General features: G+C 40.6%; 3 protein-coding genes across 6 annotated transcripts in view; 1 reads left to right on the forward strand and 2 right to left on the reverse strand.

Moving 5' to 3' along the window:
• The window catches only part of adsl (adenylosuccinate lyase), a 15,282-nt gene extending 11,091 nt beyond the window's left edge, over nucleotides 1-4,191 (reverse strand). The window contains exon 1 of the mRNA XM_008283555.1: nucleotides 3,942-4,191. Coding sequence (XP_008281777.1) covers nucleotides 3,942-4,085 — 144 coding nt within the window. The 5' untranslated portion in view covers nucleotides 4,086-4,191. The remainder of the gene's footprint in view (nucleotides 1-3,941) is intronic.
• Nucleotides 4,192-4,241: 50 nt separating this feature from the next.
• On the forward strand, nucleotides 4,242-12,348 carry LOC103358544 (GTPase IMAP family member 8). Of its 4 annotated transcripts, none has more exons than XM_008283560.1 (7): nucleotides 4,242-4,254; nucleotides 5,297-5,414; nucleotides 6,313-6,868; nucleotides 7,591-7,688; nucleotides 7,917-8,048; nucleotides 8,265-8,855; nucleotides 10,151-12,348. In XM_008283560.1, exons 2-7 carry the CDS (start codon nucleotides 5,384-5,386, stop codon nucleotides 10,222-10,224), a joined length of 1,482 nt encoding a protein of 493 aa, XP_008281782.1. In that variant the 5' UTR covers nucleotides 4,242-4,254; nucleotides 5,297-5,383; the 3' UTR covers nucleotides 10,225-12,348. The 4 variants fall into 4 exon arrangements, with proteins under 4 accessions (XP_008281782.1, XP_008281778.1, XP_008281779.1 ...); XM_008283556.1 differs by lacking the exon at nucleotides 4,242-4,254 and adding an exon at nucleotides 4,798-5,190; XM_008283557.1 differs by lacking the exon at nucleotides 4,242-4,254 and adding an exon at nucleotides 4,798-5,190 and having other exon boundaries at nucleotides 5,300-5,414.
• Nucleotides 12,349-13,769: 1,421 nt separating this feature from the next.
• On the reverse strand, nucleotides 13,770-16,669 carry LOC103358545 (cyclic AMP-dependent transcription factor ATF-4-like). The gene is made up of 3 exons (XM_008283561.1): nucleotides 16,489-16,669; nucleotides 15,269-15,736; nucleotides 13,770-15,107 (listed from the first exon to the last, which is right to left on the reverse strand). The coding sequence occupies exons 2-3, from the start codon at nucleotides 15,630-15,632 to the stop codon at nucleotides 14,152-14,154; spliced, it is 1,320 nt and encodes a 439-aa protein (XP_008281783.1). The 5' UTR covers nucleotides 15,633-15,736; nucleotides 16,489-16,669; the 3' UTR covers nucleotides 13,770-14,151.
• Between the last annotated feature and the right edge of the window lie 1,058 nt (nucleotides 16,670-17,727).

The raw sequence follows: 17,727 nt of genomic DNA on the forward strand, positions 1-17,727 counted from the left end.
ACTGGTTTGGAAAGAAGGGAAGTCCTGGCATCTATCGGTTATTTACAGAATGGAAATGGAAACTAGTGCCCTGTTTTGTTGCCTTTTCATTATTGTTTTATTTATCTTTATTTATTTTTTATGGACTTGCATTGAATTTTGGAGAAAAAGAGGACGTATTTTATTTTTAAGCACATATTTGCACATTAGCAGGAATGTAGCACAATACATGGATGTGAAAACAGTAAGTCTGTACAACAATAAAATTTGTTTTGGTTAAAATCAACAAATAATCATGATAATTAATCGTGATTTCAATATTTATCAAAATAATCGTGATTATCATTTTGGCCATAATGATATGACACCGCAGAGGGAAGTGGTGGGCAGTCCAAACCAACGTACTTATAAGTGGAGGACAGACCAATGAGGCTATGCAGCTATAAGCCAAGTCATCAACACATGAGAAGGAGCCAGCAAAAGATGGCTCAACCATTGCAGCTGTAGTTCCAACCCAGTCATGCCAGTCTCGGGCCAATCAGACCTGGAGCAGCAGGTTTAGGTGAGCATTTCCCTTCTGACTCCAGCTCCTGTAGACATGCAGTGCAGGTTTTGAGGCCACCACAGTGTAATGCAACCACTTGTCGGAATGCTTGATGCCCTTGCACCACCTGGTCACCGAGAGACAGAGACTGGACTTTGACTCATTTGTTGTACTTGTCACACTAATGCCTCCACACAGCTGTGCAGATCCACTAAGCCAGAGCCATGGCACAATGCAGATCCTCCAGAAGGCACTTCACGTAAGCATTATAGTCACATTGCAGAATACATTCTTGAAAAGGAGGTCAACTGGAAGCACAGGAACTCTCCTGAACATCAAGTAGAAAGGTGCATACCTAGTGATCTCATTAACAGTGCAGTTGTATGTAAAGATTATGGTCTGGATCATCTGTGGCAATTTCTTCTTCGAAAGAGACCTTACCATGTTACCCCCTGCCCCACCACATGTTGAAGTGTCCTTGGGAAAGACACTGAACCCAAAGTTGCTCCTAATGGCAGGCAAGTACCTTGCATGGCAGCTCTGTTGCCATTGGTATGTGCATGTGTGTGTGATGGGTGAATGGAAACATTAATGGGAAACACTGTAAAGCAACGGTAAAAACTGTAAAGCACTTTGAGTACCACTAAGTTAGAAAGGCTCTATATAAGTGCAGACCATTGGGTTGCTGTCTTCCTCACATTTTTCATGTGACAATTCAAACACTCCTGAACCACAACTGCAGTCCACCTCTCAGATGCCTTGAATCATTTGGCAAAACTGGGGTTAGGACAGTGATTAGTGAACATCATGACCACCTTAGCACTTGGTTCTTCACAGATATCTCTGAAGATACGCATCAGCAGCAGTCTTTCATTGGCAAGTTAAGAGTATGACAGCTCACTAAAATTACTAGTGAGTGGTCAGTACCACTTAATTCAGTGAGGTAGCAATGCAATACCTTCACCAGGTCTCTCACCTTGACTGTTTGTCTTAATAATGATTAGATCAAAGATTTCATAATGAGTGCCACACTATTACAGTAACATTTCATCATGTCCCGCCATTCATGAACAAAGAAGGCATCAGTATGATCACCCCTGAAGTAGGGCATAGCTCTGGGTTTTCACATTTGATTTGACTTGATCAAATAAGTGAGTGTATACTGGTCAGGTTTGGGGATGGGGAGTACAGAGCGCTGGTGAGTGACTTTGTGGAGTGGTCTGGGAGGAACCATCTGCTCCTGAATGTGGCCAAGACGAGGGAGATGGTGATCGACTTCAGGAAGATGAGGACGGCCACACAGCCCCTGAACATCCTGGGAGAGGACATTAAAGCGGTGGAGGACTACAAGTACCTGGGCGTCCACATTGACAGCAGACTGAACTGGAGGATCAACACCGAGGCTGTATATAAGAAGGGGATGAGCAGACTCTACTTCCTGAGGAAGCTAAGATCCTTCGGCGTGTGCAGCAAGATGTTGAACATTTTCTATCAGTCTGTTGTTGCCAGTGCAGTGTTCTCTGCTGTAGTCTGCTGGGGAGGCAGCATCGGAGCCGGCGACACCAACAGCCTGAACAAACTGATCAGGAAGGCTGGCTCCATAATCGGCTGCAAACCGGACACCATCCAAGCGGTGGTGGAGAGGAGGACTCTGAACAAACTGTTATCTATTCTGGATAACCCCGACCACCCTCTCCACCCCCTTCTGGACAGGCAGCGGAGCTACTTCTCAAACACACTGATTCAGCTCCGCTGTCACAAGGACCGTTACAGGAAATCATTCCTGCCCAGAGCCATAACCCTGTATAACACTTCACCTCTGTCTGGCAGAGAGCGTTCTCAGCTCTCTGCTCTGTAAAACCCTCTTTGCACTGTTTTTCTCAAATTGCACATTTTGTACAGTTGTTTTATTTTATTTTATTTATTTTATTTTATTCACCTATTTTATTTGTAATTCTTAAATAGTACTTTCTGCTGCTGTACCACAGTAATTTCCCAGACTGGGATTAATAAAGTATTTTTCTATTCTATTCTATTCTAGGTTTGGTTTTTATTCTCTCCTGTGGAATACAATCGCAAAAGGGGCATTTAACACAATAAATTACACAAACATACCTGCCAAGAGGTAATTTAAAATTTCCTCCTTGTGTGAAGAGATATGTGGGTAAATGTTCCATGACTTTTTGCAGACACATTCAATGTTTTAATAGATTTTTTGAGCTTACAGCAAACAGCCTGCTATTAACATAAGGAGCCATGTCTGTCTTTTCTACAGTCTTGACAGGAATGTGCTGCCCTCACAAGACACTCCTCATGTCCTTATTAGATTGGGATGTTTTTTTCTGTTGGCATACAACAGTCATGTGATTACTACTGGATCTTAGAATAGGCCACATAAGCAAGTGGGCCCAGACACAGAAGCATACCGTCACTCTGGCATGTTAAGCCATGGGCTGGGGGACTTAAAAGTATCAAACAACTGTTTCGTTTGGGAGCTAAATGTCAAGAATGCTACTGTTTTAGAGCATACTTTATCATACGTAATCCCAGAAGCTATGATTACAGCCTCCTGTTATGTGGCCAAACATTGTTCAAGGTCCCAGAAATAGGCTGATGAAAGAGGTAACTATTACATTTTAAACAGCAGTTTTTTTGATGAAAACTTTTTCGTTTTGTGGTTTTAAAATATAAGTCATTTATCTCATTTGAACTGAAATCTATCAACAACACTCCTAGACTTTTGGTAATACAAAACAACACATTAGAAGTTGTCCCCTTAAAGATTACAAACAAAACTGAAAGGGGATGGGAAAACTACATGAAAATAATCTGCAAATCATTCAATGACAAAAATTTTAGCTGGAAGCCTAATATGGTGTAGGAGACAAGCATGATTTGATATCTTAGTTTAAAAAATAGAAAATAGATATGATTTTAAGTTTGCATAGAACTTATTTTCTAATGGGAAATGGGTACCCCATGTTTATAAACGAATACTTATTGGCAAAAATACCAATTTAGTTGGATTTACTAAGAGGTCAAACTACATTCATTCAGTTGGTTTATGTATAAATCCAAACGTTAGTCAAGCTATAAAGAATTTTATCTGGTCTGAAATGTTTCTGTTTTTTTTCCAATGATTTTTAATTTCCCAAGACCTGAAGCTCTTAAATGTTGTTCTTACATAATATATGCTTTCTGTGCTTGATGAATGGCGAACTCTGCTCAGTCAGGATCTGACAACCATGCAGACAGCTCTTAAGTGCAGCTGTGGTCCTCCTTAAAACTATATTTAGAGCAGGAAACTTAATAAGCCTCTCTGGAGGTCGCAAACTTCAGTTCCTAAGATTTGAAAGCTTGACACAAAAATGCGCGTACAAATACAACAACAACAACAGAAACATTGACTATGTCAGACCTTTTCCGCTTTAGCAAGATAGATCCACAGCGTCCTCCAAGTTGTGAATTTCTTCCTGTCACTGAAGTTATAGGCCATTTCCTTGCTGGCGTACCGAGACACCAAAGGTGAACGATACTTCATTAATTCGTCAGCTCCTTCCATGCTTAAGGTGAGGATTTTTCTGCTGGCACAGTTCTTCCCAGCACCTTTCTCTACACACAGACACACGCTATCTTCAAGTAGCCTACGTCAGCTTGTAGCATCACGTGGACGACGCTTCTTTTTTCCTTTTTTTTTTCTTACGACACTCAGAGTTGGCGTACGGCACGAGGTATGAATAACGATTTACAGCAGGGTCATGCGAACATTTCAGTATTTCAGGTTGTAGTTCAAAAGACCTAAGATTTAAAGTGTTAGCAGTACTGCAAATGAAGACAAAAACATTTCGAATTGTATCGTCAGCGTATTTATTTTCCTTAACACAAAGCAAACATTGTTTCGTTCCTCCGTTTTACGTCGTTTCTCTTGGGTCCGTGAATGTATCACGCCATGCCGGCGCACATAATGCATGTGCAAAGAAACCTAGGATGTGCTAAGGCATCGGGATGCGCCCCCCCCCCCAAGCATTTTATGTATTATGTAAGCTGTGACTAAATGTCTTGTATGAAATTTATCTGTGCAATATATATCTCCTTCCTGCCTTACAACATTTCCATGTCTGCAGGCATCATATAAATAGATGTGTTTGTGCGTGATGCACCAGCTGGGGAATACATCCAGCTGTAATAAGAGAACATAGTCCTCTCTCTCTCTCTCTCTCTCTCTCTCTCTCTCTCTCTCTCTCCCTTGCTTTGTCGATCCATCTTTTTATCTGTCCTCCTGACTGCAGTCTGCATACAGTGCTAGTGCTGCTGCTGTGTGCTGCTGCTGTGAGACACGAGTAAGTGGGAGGAACAGCTTCCTCGGTTCTGCCTCAAAAATGACAAGACATCTTCCTGGAGCTGCGGCTGCAGGGGTGGATTTGGCTTTCACTCCTCTGCATTGCACAATCTTTCCATCTGATAGATAAATAGGAAAAAAGAGGAAGTACAAGAAGGCGAGGAAAAGGTGAGAGAACATTCAGAGGCAAAGGCAGAAAAGAGTCATAGTGGGGTATAGGAGGCGTGGAAGATAATAGATTATAGAAAAGCTAGGCAGAGGTTAAATGGCAAAGGAGGTATGAAGAAGGCAAGGGAGACAGGGGGAAACACAGAGAACTAAAAATACGGTGAGTTATACTGCGGTAGAATGAGGCTTTGAGTAAAAGAAAGAGCTAAGATGCGTTTGAGTTGCAAGCCTTTTCCACATCACTCAGGATTTGTCATTTTCTGAAGAAGCAAGAAAACGATTCCACCGTGGAGGCAAGAAGGAGAAGGAGGAGGGGGGCTGAGGAGGAGGAAGCCAGAGGTTCTACACACAAGATGGCTGCTGTGTCCTCTGCCTCTGACACTGGTAAGTGGGTTTTTAACCTTCGCTGCAAACCTCACTGCAGGCTGTACATCATCCATCTTCACCATTTGTTTAATCACAGTGGTGAGTTGTAAACGCCATGTCACCAAATATCCATTATAGTGAAGAACTGTTGCTTGAGTCAACTTCCTGTAATTAGGAGAACACATGGAAAGTCTCAGCCCCAATGAGTAATAGGGGAACATCAATAAACTTCCTTCTTCTCATGTTTCCCTCTCTTGTCATCCTCACAGTGCCTGCATCACTCCTTTTGCCATACTCTGAATATTCGTATTTTCCCATGATATCATTTTATTAAAACACGTGTCTCCCTCTTGTAACTTGTACTCAGAATGTATATATATATATATATGTCATGTTTTGCCCACATGACATTCTATCTTTAGGAAGTCCAGGGTTCCTCCTCTTTGAACCAATTTCTCCTTAGGTTAAGAACAGGTGGAAAGAGGAGGCACACTGGGAGTAGAGTCAGAAGGAGAAAGGAGACTAAAAACAAGAATGACAGAGGAGCAAAAAAGAAGACGCATAAGGTAGAAAGGAGCTCAGATTAAAGGACAGCACCCTACGGAATGAGGACAGGAATGAGGGTAGAATTTATCTTCAAAATTTTTTTTTTGTCATTCAGGTCATGGTAATTCTAAGAGCTTCAATAAAAAGCAACTTGACTTGTGTTTTTGAAGAAAAGTCCAACATGGACCACAATGAAGACACTACTTATGAGACAAAACATTGGTGCAAAAATAAAGCTAATTTTCTCAGACAACTAAATGCTGTGCTTCATGTTGCACATAAGAATATAAAATATTTAGAATTTAGAACACAAACCCAATGACCTGTCCTTGTTGAGAACCTCTGGTCTGATTTTCCTGTGTTCCACCAGGGGATCTCAGAGGTCGCCACCCCCCAGAGCGCAGACTGCTGCTCCTAGGGGGGCCACAGTCTGGTAAGACCTCCACTGCCAACACCATTCTGGGGGATCAGGTCTTCGAAGCTGGGACAGAGACTACACATAGTAACGTTGGCCAGACAGAGATTTATGGCCGACGGGTCACTGTGGTCGACACCCCACCATGGGCAATCCCCACTGATCCTGAAGAAGACAACGAAGCTGATAACAATGACAATGCCACTGCTGAGTCTGACAGCCAGCCACGACCCCCTCCGAGCCTGGACAGTGAGGGGCCTTGCATGGGGGCCATACTCTGCCCTCCTGGACCCCACACTATCCTACTGGTGGTATCAGTCACTCAGCCCTTTACTGACACCCAAAGGAGAGCTGCAGAGGAGCAGTTGGGGGCCCTGGGTGGAGGGACATGGAGGTACTCCATGGTCCTCTTTACTGGGGTAGACAAACTGCCCCAAGGTGTCTTTATTGAGGAGCACATAGCGAACACTGGAGAAGCCCTGCAGTGGCTGGTGGAGAGATGTGGAAGCAGGTCTGTCAGCACTCTCCCTATTCTCTCTGATTTCTCAAAAGTCTGCTCTAAACAAAGGAACATCAAAAAACATGCATACTTGTCCATGTGAAGTCTTTGTTAGTACAGTGTCAATCAAACAATCACAAGTAATTAGTAAATCTTGTGATGAAACAGTGCAGCAATGGTTTAACAAACAACATAAAGGGAAATTTCTCAGATTTCAGATATCATACAACAAAGTCTGTTTACAGGTCTTGAAATGTGAAAGAAGTTGTATAAAGAAATTTTTTCCCCCTAATTGCCCATTCTACTCTAATTTTCTTATAGGAGTACAAAGCTGAATCTGATAGAAGTATTTTTCACGAATTTTACCTGTACGCAGTTGACCTTTTCAACTATCAAGTCTTGTTTGCATTGATTAAAACATTTTATAAATTTATGGGAAATATATTTTTAAAAAAGAACAGCAAAATCAAAGTGGCAGAGGCAAAGGCAACCTAGCTTTTATTTGCTGTTGTGGTTTAAGACCAAAAAACAATATTTTAGATTTTCAACTTAATGTTAAAAAATTTTAAGTCTGATCCAAAGTAACCCAGATGACATCACTATGTCAGCACTGTTGTTCTTTCCACATTTTGGAAAGTTCCCTTCAGAGCTATAGAAAACTTCATACAAGCATTTTCTGAACTTTATGTCTCATTTAAGTGAAGAGCCTCTTAAAAAAATTTTTCCCACTGCAGGTATCACGCCTTCGATAACATTCAAAAAGATAATGAAGAAAGCACACAGGTACCCGAGCTGATGGAAAAGGTAGAGGAAATGATCGCCGACAACCAAGGTTTGGCCAGAATTAATTTTTTTGTACATTTTTGTATTTTTTAATCCTATTTAATTTTATTTTCTAAGATATTCAATGTTTTTAGCATTTATAACAATAAATAATAATATTGTATTTACTTCTGTTGCTTCTTTATTCTGATTATTGTATTAATGATCAATATGCCGAATGTGTCACAGAACTGACTGAGCACACTACTGTGACTAATTTATTGCTTCTTTCATGCAGGCTGGTATTTTGAGGTGAATGAGTTGATTTTATTGGAGGAAGAACAGGCTAGAAGAGCTCTGGAGGAAGAGAGGATGAGGATGGAGGAGCACGCTAGACAGAGGGAGCAGATGATTGGAGGACCTCCTAGGGGTATGAGGGAGCTCTTCATTTGTATGTGTGCTGAAGAGTGTCTTGAAGTGGGTCTTGCGTTAAAGGGGAGATCACATGCCGTAATGTTTCACATGCTGTAATGCTATGCTCGAGGATTAAGAAATCACTTACTTACTGATCAGTCAGTGCTGCTGTATACTCCCAGTGTTTTCTTTCTGTCATTGTGTTTCTTTCTCCTTCTGTCTGGTTGTACAGAATTGAGGTTGCTGTTGTTGGGTTGGAAGGGTGTTGGAAAGAGCTCGGTGGGGAACTCCATCCTAGGCCGTCGGTACTTTGAGTCAGGACAGGAGACCGAGCTGTGCCTTAGAAGGCAAGCACTCGTCTCTGGACGTCGGGTCACTATTGTAGACACCCCAGGCTGGGACTGGTTCTCAGTCAGGCGAACCCCAAAGCGCATCCGTCAGGAGTCGCAGCGTGGGGCTGCTCTTCTCCGTCCTGGACCCCACACACTGCTGCTAGTCCTGCCCGTTGTCTCATCCCTCACTGCCAGGAAAAGGCGAACACTCCTGGCGCACATAGAGACTCTGTTTGGTGACAGCGCGTGCCTCCATACCATGGTATTGTTCAGCTGTGGTGACTGGTTGGGACGCACACCCATTGAGGAGCACATCCTCAGAGGTGGGCGGGAGCTGCAAAGACTGCTAGAGTACTGTGGGAACTATTACCACGTCCTGGACAGTAAGACACCTGGCAAGGACAGGAGTGTGTCTGTCCTACTGGATAAAATAGAGGAGATGATCCGGGAGAACGGCGACAAGGCCTTTCTTCCCATACAAACCGAGTGGTGTAAGTCATTTTCATTTTCATATATATTTTGCCTATTTTTTTATCAGCTCGTTAATTAGAATTTGGTGACATTTCGTCACCTTAGAATTATACAGTTCTATCTACGTTCTCGGTGGTTTTGAGATATTTACGTTCAAAGTTTGACTGCTCATATAGTCAGAATGAAATGAACATTAAATTGCGTTAATACGGGAGTTTTGGAAGTGGGTGTTTTGCAGATAGAACTTTCTAATTCTGAAAAGGCCCATTTCATTTGGAATTATAGAGTTCTATCTGCAGAACACGTTAAAAACAATAACCTGTGCGCCAGAACTCAAATAATTTTTAACAAACAACTATTTTTAACATTAAAGTGCATTTCCAAGGTTTTATTTTTTCATTTTTTATCATTAGAAATGGCCAATTATGTTTCAATCAAATCTTTCAGATCATCGATAATTATGTTAGTGTAAATAACCTTTGTCAGTATTAAACTTGAATAATAGCTAAATATTGTTGCTGTCCAGATCTTCAGGTCTAACTTTGAATAGAGCCATGTGTGAATCAAATGAAAATTTCAAAAATAGGTCAAAAGTTAATGTAATTATTTTTGCTTATTTATAATATTATGAACACTGCCCAAAGGGCAGTGTTGTTGGGTATTTATTTCATAATCATAGACATTAAATTCAGTCGCTTAATCAATCAAAATAATTAAACAAAGCTACAGAAGTAGATTAGCTAGGCTAGCTAACTTGGCTAAATAGGCTAATGGTAGTTTTTAACTTTTAAACAATAAAAAAAAAAAACACATACACAAATAGGAAAAATATCTTACTTCTCCCTTTTTCTGCTGTCTTGAAAAATCTCGCTTAGGAGTTCTTGAACTGTTAGTCTATTTTTAAACTTCTTTGAGACATTTTGGGTTGTTGGCTAAGTAGCTGCAAGCATTAATGTGATTGGTGGATTGTTGTATATTCTGTGTTCTGATTGGCCAACACAGATAGAACTTTAAAACACTCAGTTTAGAGTGGAAATCGCAGATAGAACTATCTGTTTTTGTTAATTAAAAGCAAAAAAATAATATTTAAAAAAAAACAACACATAGTTTTGTATAGATAATGTGTCCAAGAGTCAGAAAATGTAAATAACTCAATTTGCCAAAAATGTCAGATAGAACTTTATAATTCTAAGGTGACGATTTGTCTTGTGTTCCTGTTGAAAAACATATTTACTGAACATATCTACATGGTTGACGTTTGTGTGTTTGCTCATCAAAACTGTACACACTAACATAATTGTGTTGTATTTGACAGTGAGCGAGGAGAGCTCATACTCTTCTGATAATACCGAACCTGAGGACGACTGTCGAGGATGCCAGCTACAGTGACTGCACATATAGCTGTCTGGCTTCTTCTCCTTTTTCTAAGTTATCAGTATGTCCAAACATCATCTCATGTAACTTAAACCTCATCAAAGTATCCCTCTTTAAAGCTAAAGAGTTTCAGAATAAACTAGAGGTTTACAACAGGAGTCTTGTTATGAGTAGCACTCTGTGAGAAATGAAAAGACCAAACTCACCGTTCACTGAGCTCAGCCTCAGATGAACATGTCCATGAAAAACATCTGCTGCTTAGGAGACTGTGTTTTAAAATTATTGCAAATCACTGTTCAGTCTGCACTGATAAGCTTTGTACTACAACTACAATCAAAACCCAAACGTTAGATGGTCAGATTGCAGCAAATCCATCACTCATGATCATTGAAAGAATAAGAGGAATCTCTCTGTGTATAACCTTTTTTACGATATGGTTGTCCAATTCTGCACCAGGTGCTGATGTTTACTTTGAATCAATAGGGGTTGTAATAGTAGTTCAAATAAAAACAAATTACTGAATACCAAATCAAAACACGGACAGTGTGAAAGATATATTGTGCTCAGTTATGTGCATAAAAATGCAGAAAAGACGCCTATAGTCTTGAATTGTATGTGTACTTCAGTATTATAAAAATAGACTTTCAGACATGAAACAAGATGTAATTTTCTGATCTTTTACATAAGTGATATTAAAAAATCTCTTCATCAAAATTTGATGAGGTTCTACTCATGGAGTTAGCATTGAATTGATTTCTCCAGGGCAAAATCTGGCACATTTACAGAAATGCTAATTATTGCTGCTTGCTAAAGTGCAGACCCAAGGCTTGTTATAATTAAAAATGGAGTCTTTCTGTGTGGGTTTGATAAAGTTTGTGGGAACGTAAACAAAGTTAGTCTATTTCTTTATCTGCTAAGGCATTTAGAGAATTTGGGCATGAGTTTAAAAAAAGGCACGACAAATACAAGCATAAGAGCTGTTTCAAGTTTAGTTCTAATTTGTTCCTTTGGTCCCCTTGTGCAACAAAAAAATCATGAATCCATCTAAAGAGGTAAATATGTATTTTTAGTGCTGTAGTATTAATGCTCAAGAAGAGCTCCAAAAACAGATTGAAAAAGCTGTATTGTAACTATGTGCAATCTTAAATCTTTGTGGAGCAGTTTGGGCTGGCTCTGCTTTGCTGTTTACGGTCATGCATAAAGTGCATATATCGAACAGTTCGATTCAGCTACGTGCCTCAGCATAAAAGTGTGAGAGTGAGAGTGCAGCCCTGCAGTAACAGGACAGTATCCTATAATCTACATCAAGCTTTAGCATGGTACAGAAAAAACATAACCTCGTGAATCATTCTAGCTCACATCTAGCTTTTACTTCCTGTTAACTTCTTCTACAGTGTTCAGACATCCGTTCCTGTTACCATTTGTTATGTTTTGAAAAAAGTAATGTATAAATATATATTTAGTTGTCAGAGGCATGTAAAGACACAGCATGCAGATAAATGAGTGCCTGTAGAGCTGAAGGCAATCTCACTTATTCCTCTGACTCTTCTTTGAATAAGAATTCAATATGAATCTATGTGAATTTCTGGTATGACATCACATTGCTCTACCTTCACAACTGCAACAATAAAAGAATAAAGAAAAACAAATTCCCACTCTGAAATGTACAAATAAAAGCATATTTAAGGTTCAAAGTTATCTTTACTGTCCTACTAGGGGAGTTCACATATTATACATGTATGTGACCAATACCACTGCCATGCTCTAAAATTTTGTTTTCTACAAATGATGTAGTGTATTAAAGAATTCCTAACACTGCTCTTTCTGTTTTTACTGACACTGTATTTTATTTAGTGCGTTTAATTCATTCCCACACTTGTGTGACAAGCATGGCTTTAAAATTTGATGAGGATGTTTCAAACATTTATTTGGAGTCTTTGAGTCCCTCTCCACCTGTGATTATATTGTATGAGACAGTGTGAAATATGTTTCATTGTAAGCCCTTAGCCAAGCCTTTTTTTTACACTGTTCAAGTTCTACCACGTTACTGTAGCCAAAGTGACGTTACTTACTGTGCAATCTTTCTCATATGGTGATTCCATTAAACATTAATAAAAGATACAACTGTATCGTTGTGTATTACTGACTTTCCTCTTATTATTTAAATATTGTTTTAGTTCTTCATTGTCATCATGGCTGGGCTGCAATACCATCTTAAAGGATAAAAGAAAATCTTTGTTTTTCAGTTGCACTAGGTAGTCACCCACTTAGAGGAAGTAGTATTGTGGTACCATCATTATGTGACATTGTAGCAAGCAGAATACAAACCATCTAAATAGCACTTGTAGGTAAGGAGTTCATCCATCCATCCATCCATCCATTATCTATACACCGCTTAATCCTCACTATGGTCGCAGGGGGGCTGGAGCCTATCCCAGCCGACTTAGGGCGAAGGCAGGGGACACCCTGGACAGGTCGCCAGTCTATCGCAGGGCCACACTTAGAGACAGACAACCAAATACACTCACATTCACACCTACGGACAATTTAGAGTCACCAATTAACCTCAGCATGTTTTTGGACTTGTGGGAGGAAGCCAGAGAACCCGGAGAGAACCCACACTGCACGGGGAGAACATGCAAACTCCACGCAGAAAGATCCTGGTGCCCCCACCGGCGACCTTCTTGCTGCGAGGCAACAGTGTTAACCAATTGCACCACCTTGCAGCCCGTAATGAGTCCACAATAACTTTTTTTTTTTTTTAAAGACCAAACACTTCACACAGGCACCAAAGAACACTAAGGTTAATGTTCTGCTCAGGTGAAATTTAATATCACTCTAGGACATTTACATGAGTTAAACCAAGATTTTTTTTTTTTTTGAGGATTGTTTTGCTTGCTAGCTCTGAATCATCTCTTGACTTTGGGGTACCTCCAGAGAAGTATATTTGGAAAGAAGCCTGGACCAATTACATTGCTTAAACGTAGAATGAATTCTTGCTTCTTTTTTTTTTTTTTGCTGTTTGTGGTAATGTTATTCAAGTGGTCTCTCAGTCAGCACTTTTTCTTCTCCTTCATTCTCCCAGAAACTGTCATGTAAAAATGTACTCTTTTAAGCACCTACCAAAAACTTTAGTGACTTAGTTTTGTAATCATCAGGAACACAAAACAGACTTGTGTCCCCACACATTGACTTTACAGAACTGTCACTTCAATAAATGCCCATGTGTGTTCAACATTCTGCTGGTCAGGCAGGCTCCATTACCCTCTTCTCAGTTTATTTTGAAGGGGCTCCTTTCAGATGGAGAATAGGTTCTTTGTTCCTGGTCAGAGAATTAATTACAAAGACATTTTGAGATAAGATTTGACTTGCTAACAAGCTATTACACTAGATGCATTATGTGCAACTCATCTGTACCGCTTTAACTTAAAACTGGTTTGGTTTTCCAATCTAGCCCCAAAAATGTAGAGTTTATATTCTTCTAACACTGTATCTAACAAATAGAAATACATTTTTGCATCTGCTTTCCAATATTCTGCCTACAAGAAATCACAAATCAGTACAATTAGGCCTCACACTCTTTATTAGGAGAATAGTATTACAGACTGTCCAGTTATGCTATAATGTAGACTCAGACCTATAAAATGACATCCAGCTTGCAAATTACTGAAGTTTGGTTAAAGGGGAAAAAATACATACAAGAGACATTGCACAAGTTTCTATAAAGCATGGAAAATAGCTAAGATCTACCACGACATGACTAAAGTATGCTATATTTAATACCACTTTTGAATACATAAGATTTCATTCTGACAAACAAGTTTTACTTCACTATGCATCCAAGACATGCAGTATGCGCAATGTGATCCTGAAATAAAATGTACTTTTTTTTTCATTGTAAATCACTTTTTACACATCATCAGTTATAGCCATGCCCAACCACTAGGGGTCAGCACCAATACCCTTTTTGAGAATGGCTGAGCGGACCTCCTCCATCAACTCTTTGAGATACTCAATTTCCCGAGCCATAGACACAGCCTTCTCAGTAAGTTCCATGTTCCTCCTCTCCAGCAGTGCACACTCTGAAGTAAGTGCATCCTGCTCAGCTCTCTTCTTCTGCCTGTAACGTACTGCAGCTGTTTTATTCTGCTCCATCTTCTTTTGTTTCTTTTCTTGTCTTGGCACCTTCGAAACTCTTTCAGTTCCACCTGCATCCTGGAAGGTCTTGACTTTGAAATTGGTCGCACGAATTGAGGGTGGATTGGATTTGTACTTCTGCACAGGGTATGACCTGCTTCTGGGGGACTTTTGTGGAGGGGAGGCTGGTGGGGAGCAATGAATGACCTCTGATGTCATCCTATCATCCTTTTTGGGGGTCAGCACAAGGACTATGCGAGTTGGTGAAAGGGAGAGTACAAGCTTTGGGACTTGAGGGACCACAGCGGTCATCACTGGCTTTGCCTCACTCTCTGAGACATCTACTTCACTGCCTAGGTCCAGAGTAAAGGCTGGGAAGGAAGGAAAATCAACCACTGGGGAGGAAGAGTCTGGGGATGCAGGCTCAGATTTGATCTCCAGCTCCTCTTTTGGCTCTAGAACACGCAGTGCAGAGGAAGGGACCTCCACTGTACTGATAGAAGGATCTGAACACACAGTGGGAAGGAGAGGGGGAGGTATACTTGAAAGACAATTAGAGGGAAGACTTGAGAGCAGAGGAGTTGTGAGAGTTGGCAGAGTGAGACAGTCAAGCTCCATGGGGCAATTAAGGGAGGCCAGAAGATCTTCTGGAGAGCCGGGAGACTCTTCAGCAGGACTGCAGGAGCTAATCAGAGAGCCCAGGTCAAACTCACTAAGATCCATTCTCTCAGCCATCCAGTCCAGGTCACTGAGTGCATTCTCTGTGAGGGGAAATAAGGCACAACATTACTGGGCTATCAGTTTTTAACTCAATTATACTGACACTACTTACTAAAACTAAAAGATTTTAACAAAAAATATTTTGGGTAAGTCACATGTTCTTAAAAAGATACATTTCTGGTTATCAGCTTTTTACACTCACTGCCTTCGCCATCACCGAAGAGCATCTGGCTACATCTCTGCTGGACAGGGTGGTCCAACCAAGGGAGGGAGAACAGGTTAGACTCAGTCCCCACTTTGTCCCCATTGAGGAGGATGGTTGGAGGTGAGGATGGGGGAGAGTAGAAGGGAGCAGGAGAGGTAGAAGAAGACAGTGGTGAAAAGGGGTGGGGTGACCCTGGTGAAGTGTCCCCCTCCAGTAAGGTTCCTCCTCTTTCCTGTTGTTTTTCTTTGTCAGGGTGATAAAATAGTGAGTCCATGGCATCAGCCATGGGAGAGGAAGGCACCCAGAGAAGGGCCTCCATGTCTTCCAGGCCAAACTGTGAGTTGGTCTTCATTGTGGTCATAGTGGCTGTTGTTGGTCACAAACGGAGCACGTGACGATGCTAGGGTAGCGTCAAACTCTTTTATGCTGTCAAATGCAGCAGTGTTGAGGGTTTCCATGTAGGACCTGAAGACAGGAAACAAAATAAAATGTGTGCGTTGAAAACATGACCAATATTCAAGAAATGCATTCTCGGTGATAAAGCAAATTGAAAAGGTGTTTCTTTGTTTGTTTTTTTAGGAGGTCATGTAGTTTACAAAAAACTTGTTTAAGTATAAACACAATAATCTTGATGTCATAACGCAGGTGCTTTTGCATTGTACCAAAACTGCCCTATGACTACAGTTCACTTGTTTCACATCACTTGTTGCCACGGGGCTACCAGTGTTATGAGTTTGACGTCAGTGTGTTTCAAGTCAGAGTCCGTCACTCCCCCTCACAACAGTTAGCTTTTGTTCTCAATACACAGTGAGCCGCCATTTTGACACCAAGAGGAAACGACCCATTTTCTGACTGCCACGCAGGCAGTGGAAGGCTGACGTTATGAGAGCTGCGTTTGATTCTAATGTAGCAATACCTTATTGACAGGTACAATCTATCGAGTCAAACTGAGCCAAAAGCATAACATGCAACACTTCATGTTAATTTCACGTTTGTGACCTTATTTCCCAATCCTAATCATTTAATACCAACAAAATCATGTCCATCCATTCGACGATTCTGTTAGTCAAATTAATTGTTAATGATAAATCAATAAAAATAAAAAAAATAAAATTAAAAAAACAGTCACAGATTTTATAAAAGTCCAGTAAGTTAGGTCAGGCTGGCGACAACAGTAGGCCACAAACACCGACAAACGTTATAACAATAATACTTACGACATTTTGCTGAATTAGAAGTGAATCAGTGCACTGACTGGATGCACTGTTTGTTGGTTGCTGCTGGGTCGCTGCACACTTTCACACTGCCATTTCGGTCAATATAGCGGTATCCCACAATGACTATTTTATTTGCCGTTTCTGGAGAGGGTAAATGGCGACGATCGAGCGCGGTCGTAATATACAGCTTAAGGGAGGAGCGGCGGTATCCTTCCGCAGTGTCCACATTATCACTCCGCCAGTGTTTGTGTTCTACTGTCATTCTAAAAAAAAAAAAAAAAAAAAAAAACAAAGTAGTACTAAACTTCGCAAAGTTGCAGTTTTTTAATTATTACAACAGACATTGTAACACATGACAGTACTTTCCATTTATTACTTTTGTATACATTGTTTTACATTAATTGGCAATGGAACTACTATTTTCACCACTGTGTTTTACAGTGAGATAGTGTTGAAGTGGTTTATAAGTTATTTGATATGACGCTAATTCTTAAAAAAAAAAAAAAAAGGATAATCGCCATTTAAAACATACAAAACAGCTGGTCACATAACACACACTATTCTTTGATTCAGCAAAAGCAACCTAAGATCCAGATGATCTAGTTCATCCTGCAAATTTCCAGCCAGCAGGCAAACTCTACCAGAAAACCTACTCTTATCTGACTTCTTCAGCTCTGACCATTCTTTGCTGTAAAATACAGGTCCATTTCCATAGCAAAAGCTTGAAGTAATTTCTTAAATGTATCCCCATCTGTGTGGCTACAGACATCCCCTTACAGTTCATCTTATTCCTAAACACAGCCTGGGATGTATGCACCATTTTCACTGCAAACCTGTCAGCCCCTGTCCTTAGTAACCTGGTAATGTCGTGCCTCTGTGGCTCATTCATCACAGAGAGGATGAAATCTAGACAGTGTTCTAGGTCAGCAATATCTACCTTATAGTCAAATACTCTCAACTGTCATCCTATTTACCATCTTCTCATAGGCTTTAGCACCATGAGCACCCATATTCCCAGCTGATGCCATCATACTAGCGCCAACAGCTGTAGCAATCAGTGAGGCACCCATAGTCATATGGGTAAAGTGATACCCACACCTGCTCTCAAGTCACCCCTCCCACAGCATCTGTGGTACCTCCAGCGATGTCTATAGCTTTGTTTTTCTTCTGCACCTTGTTCAAGTTGTCAGAGTTGGATCTGAACTCTGTGATGAGGTTCTGCAGGCTTTTTGCATTTCT

Source organism: Stegastes partitus, unplaced genomic scaffold, assembly GCF_000690725.1.
Source record: "Stegastes partitus isolate 25-593 unplaced genomic scaffold, Stegastes_partitus-1.0.2 Scaffold319, whole genome shotgun sequence".
NCBI lineage: Eukaryota > Metazoa > Chordata > Actinopteri > Pomacentridae > Stegastes > Stegastes partitus.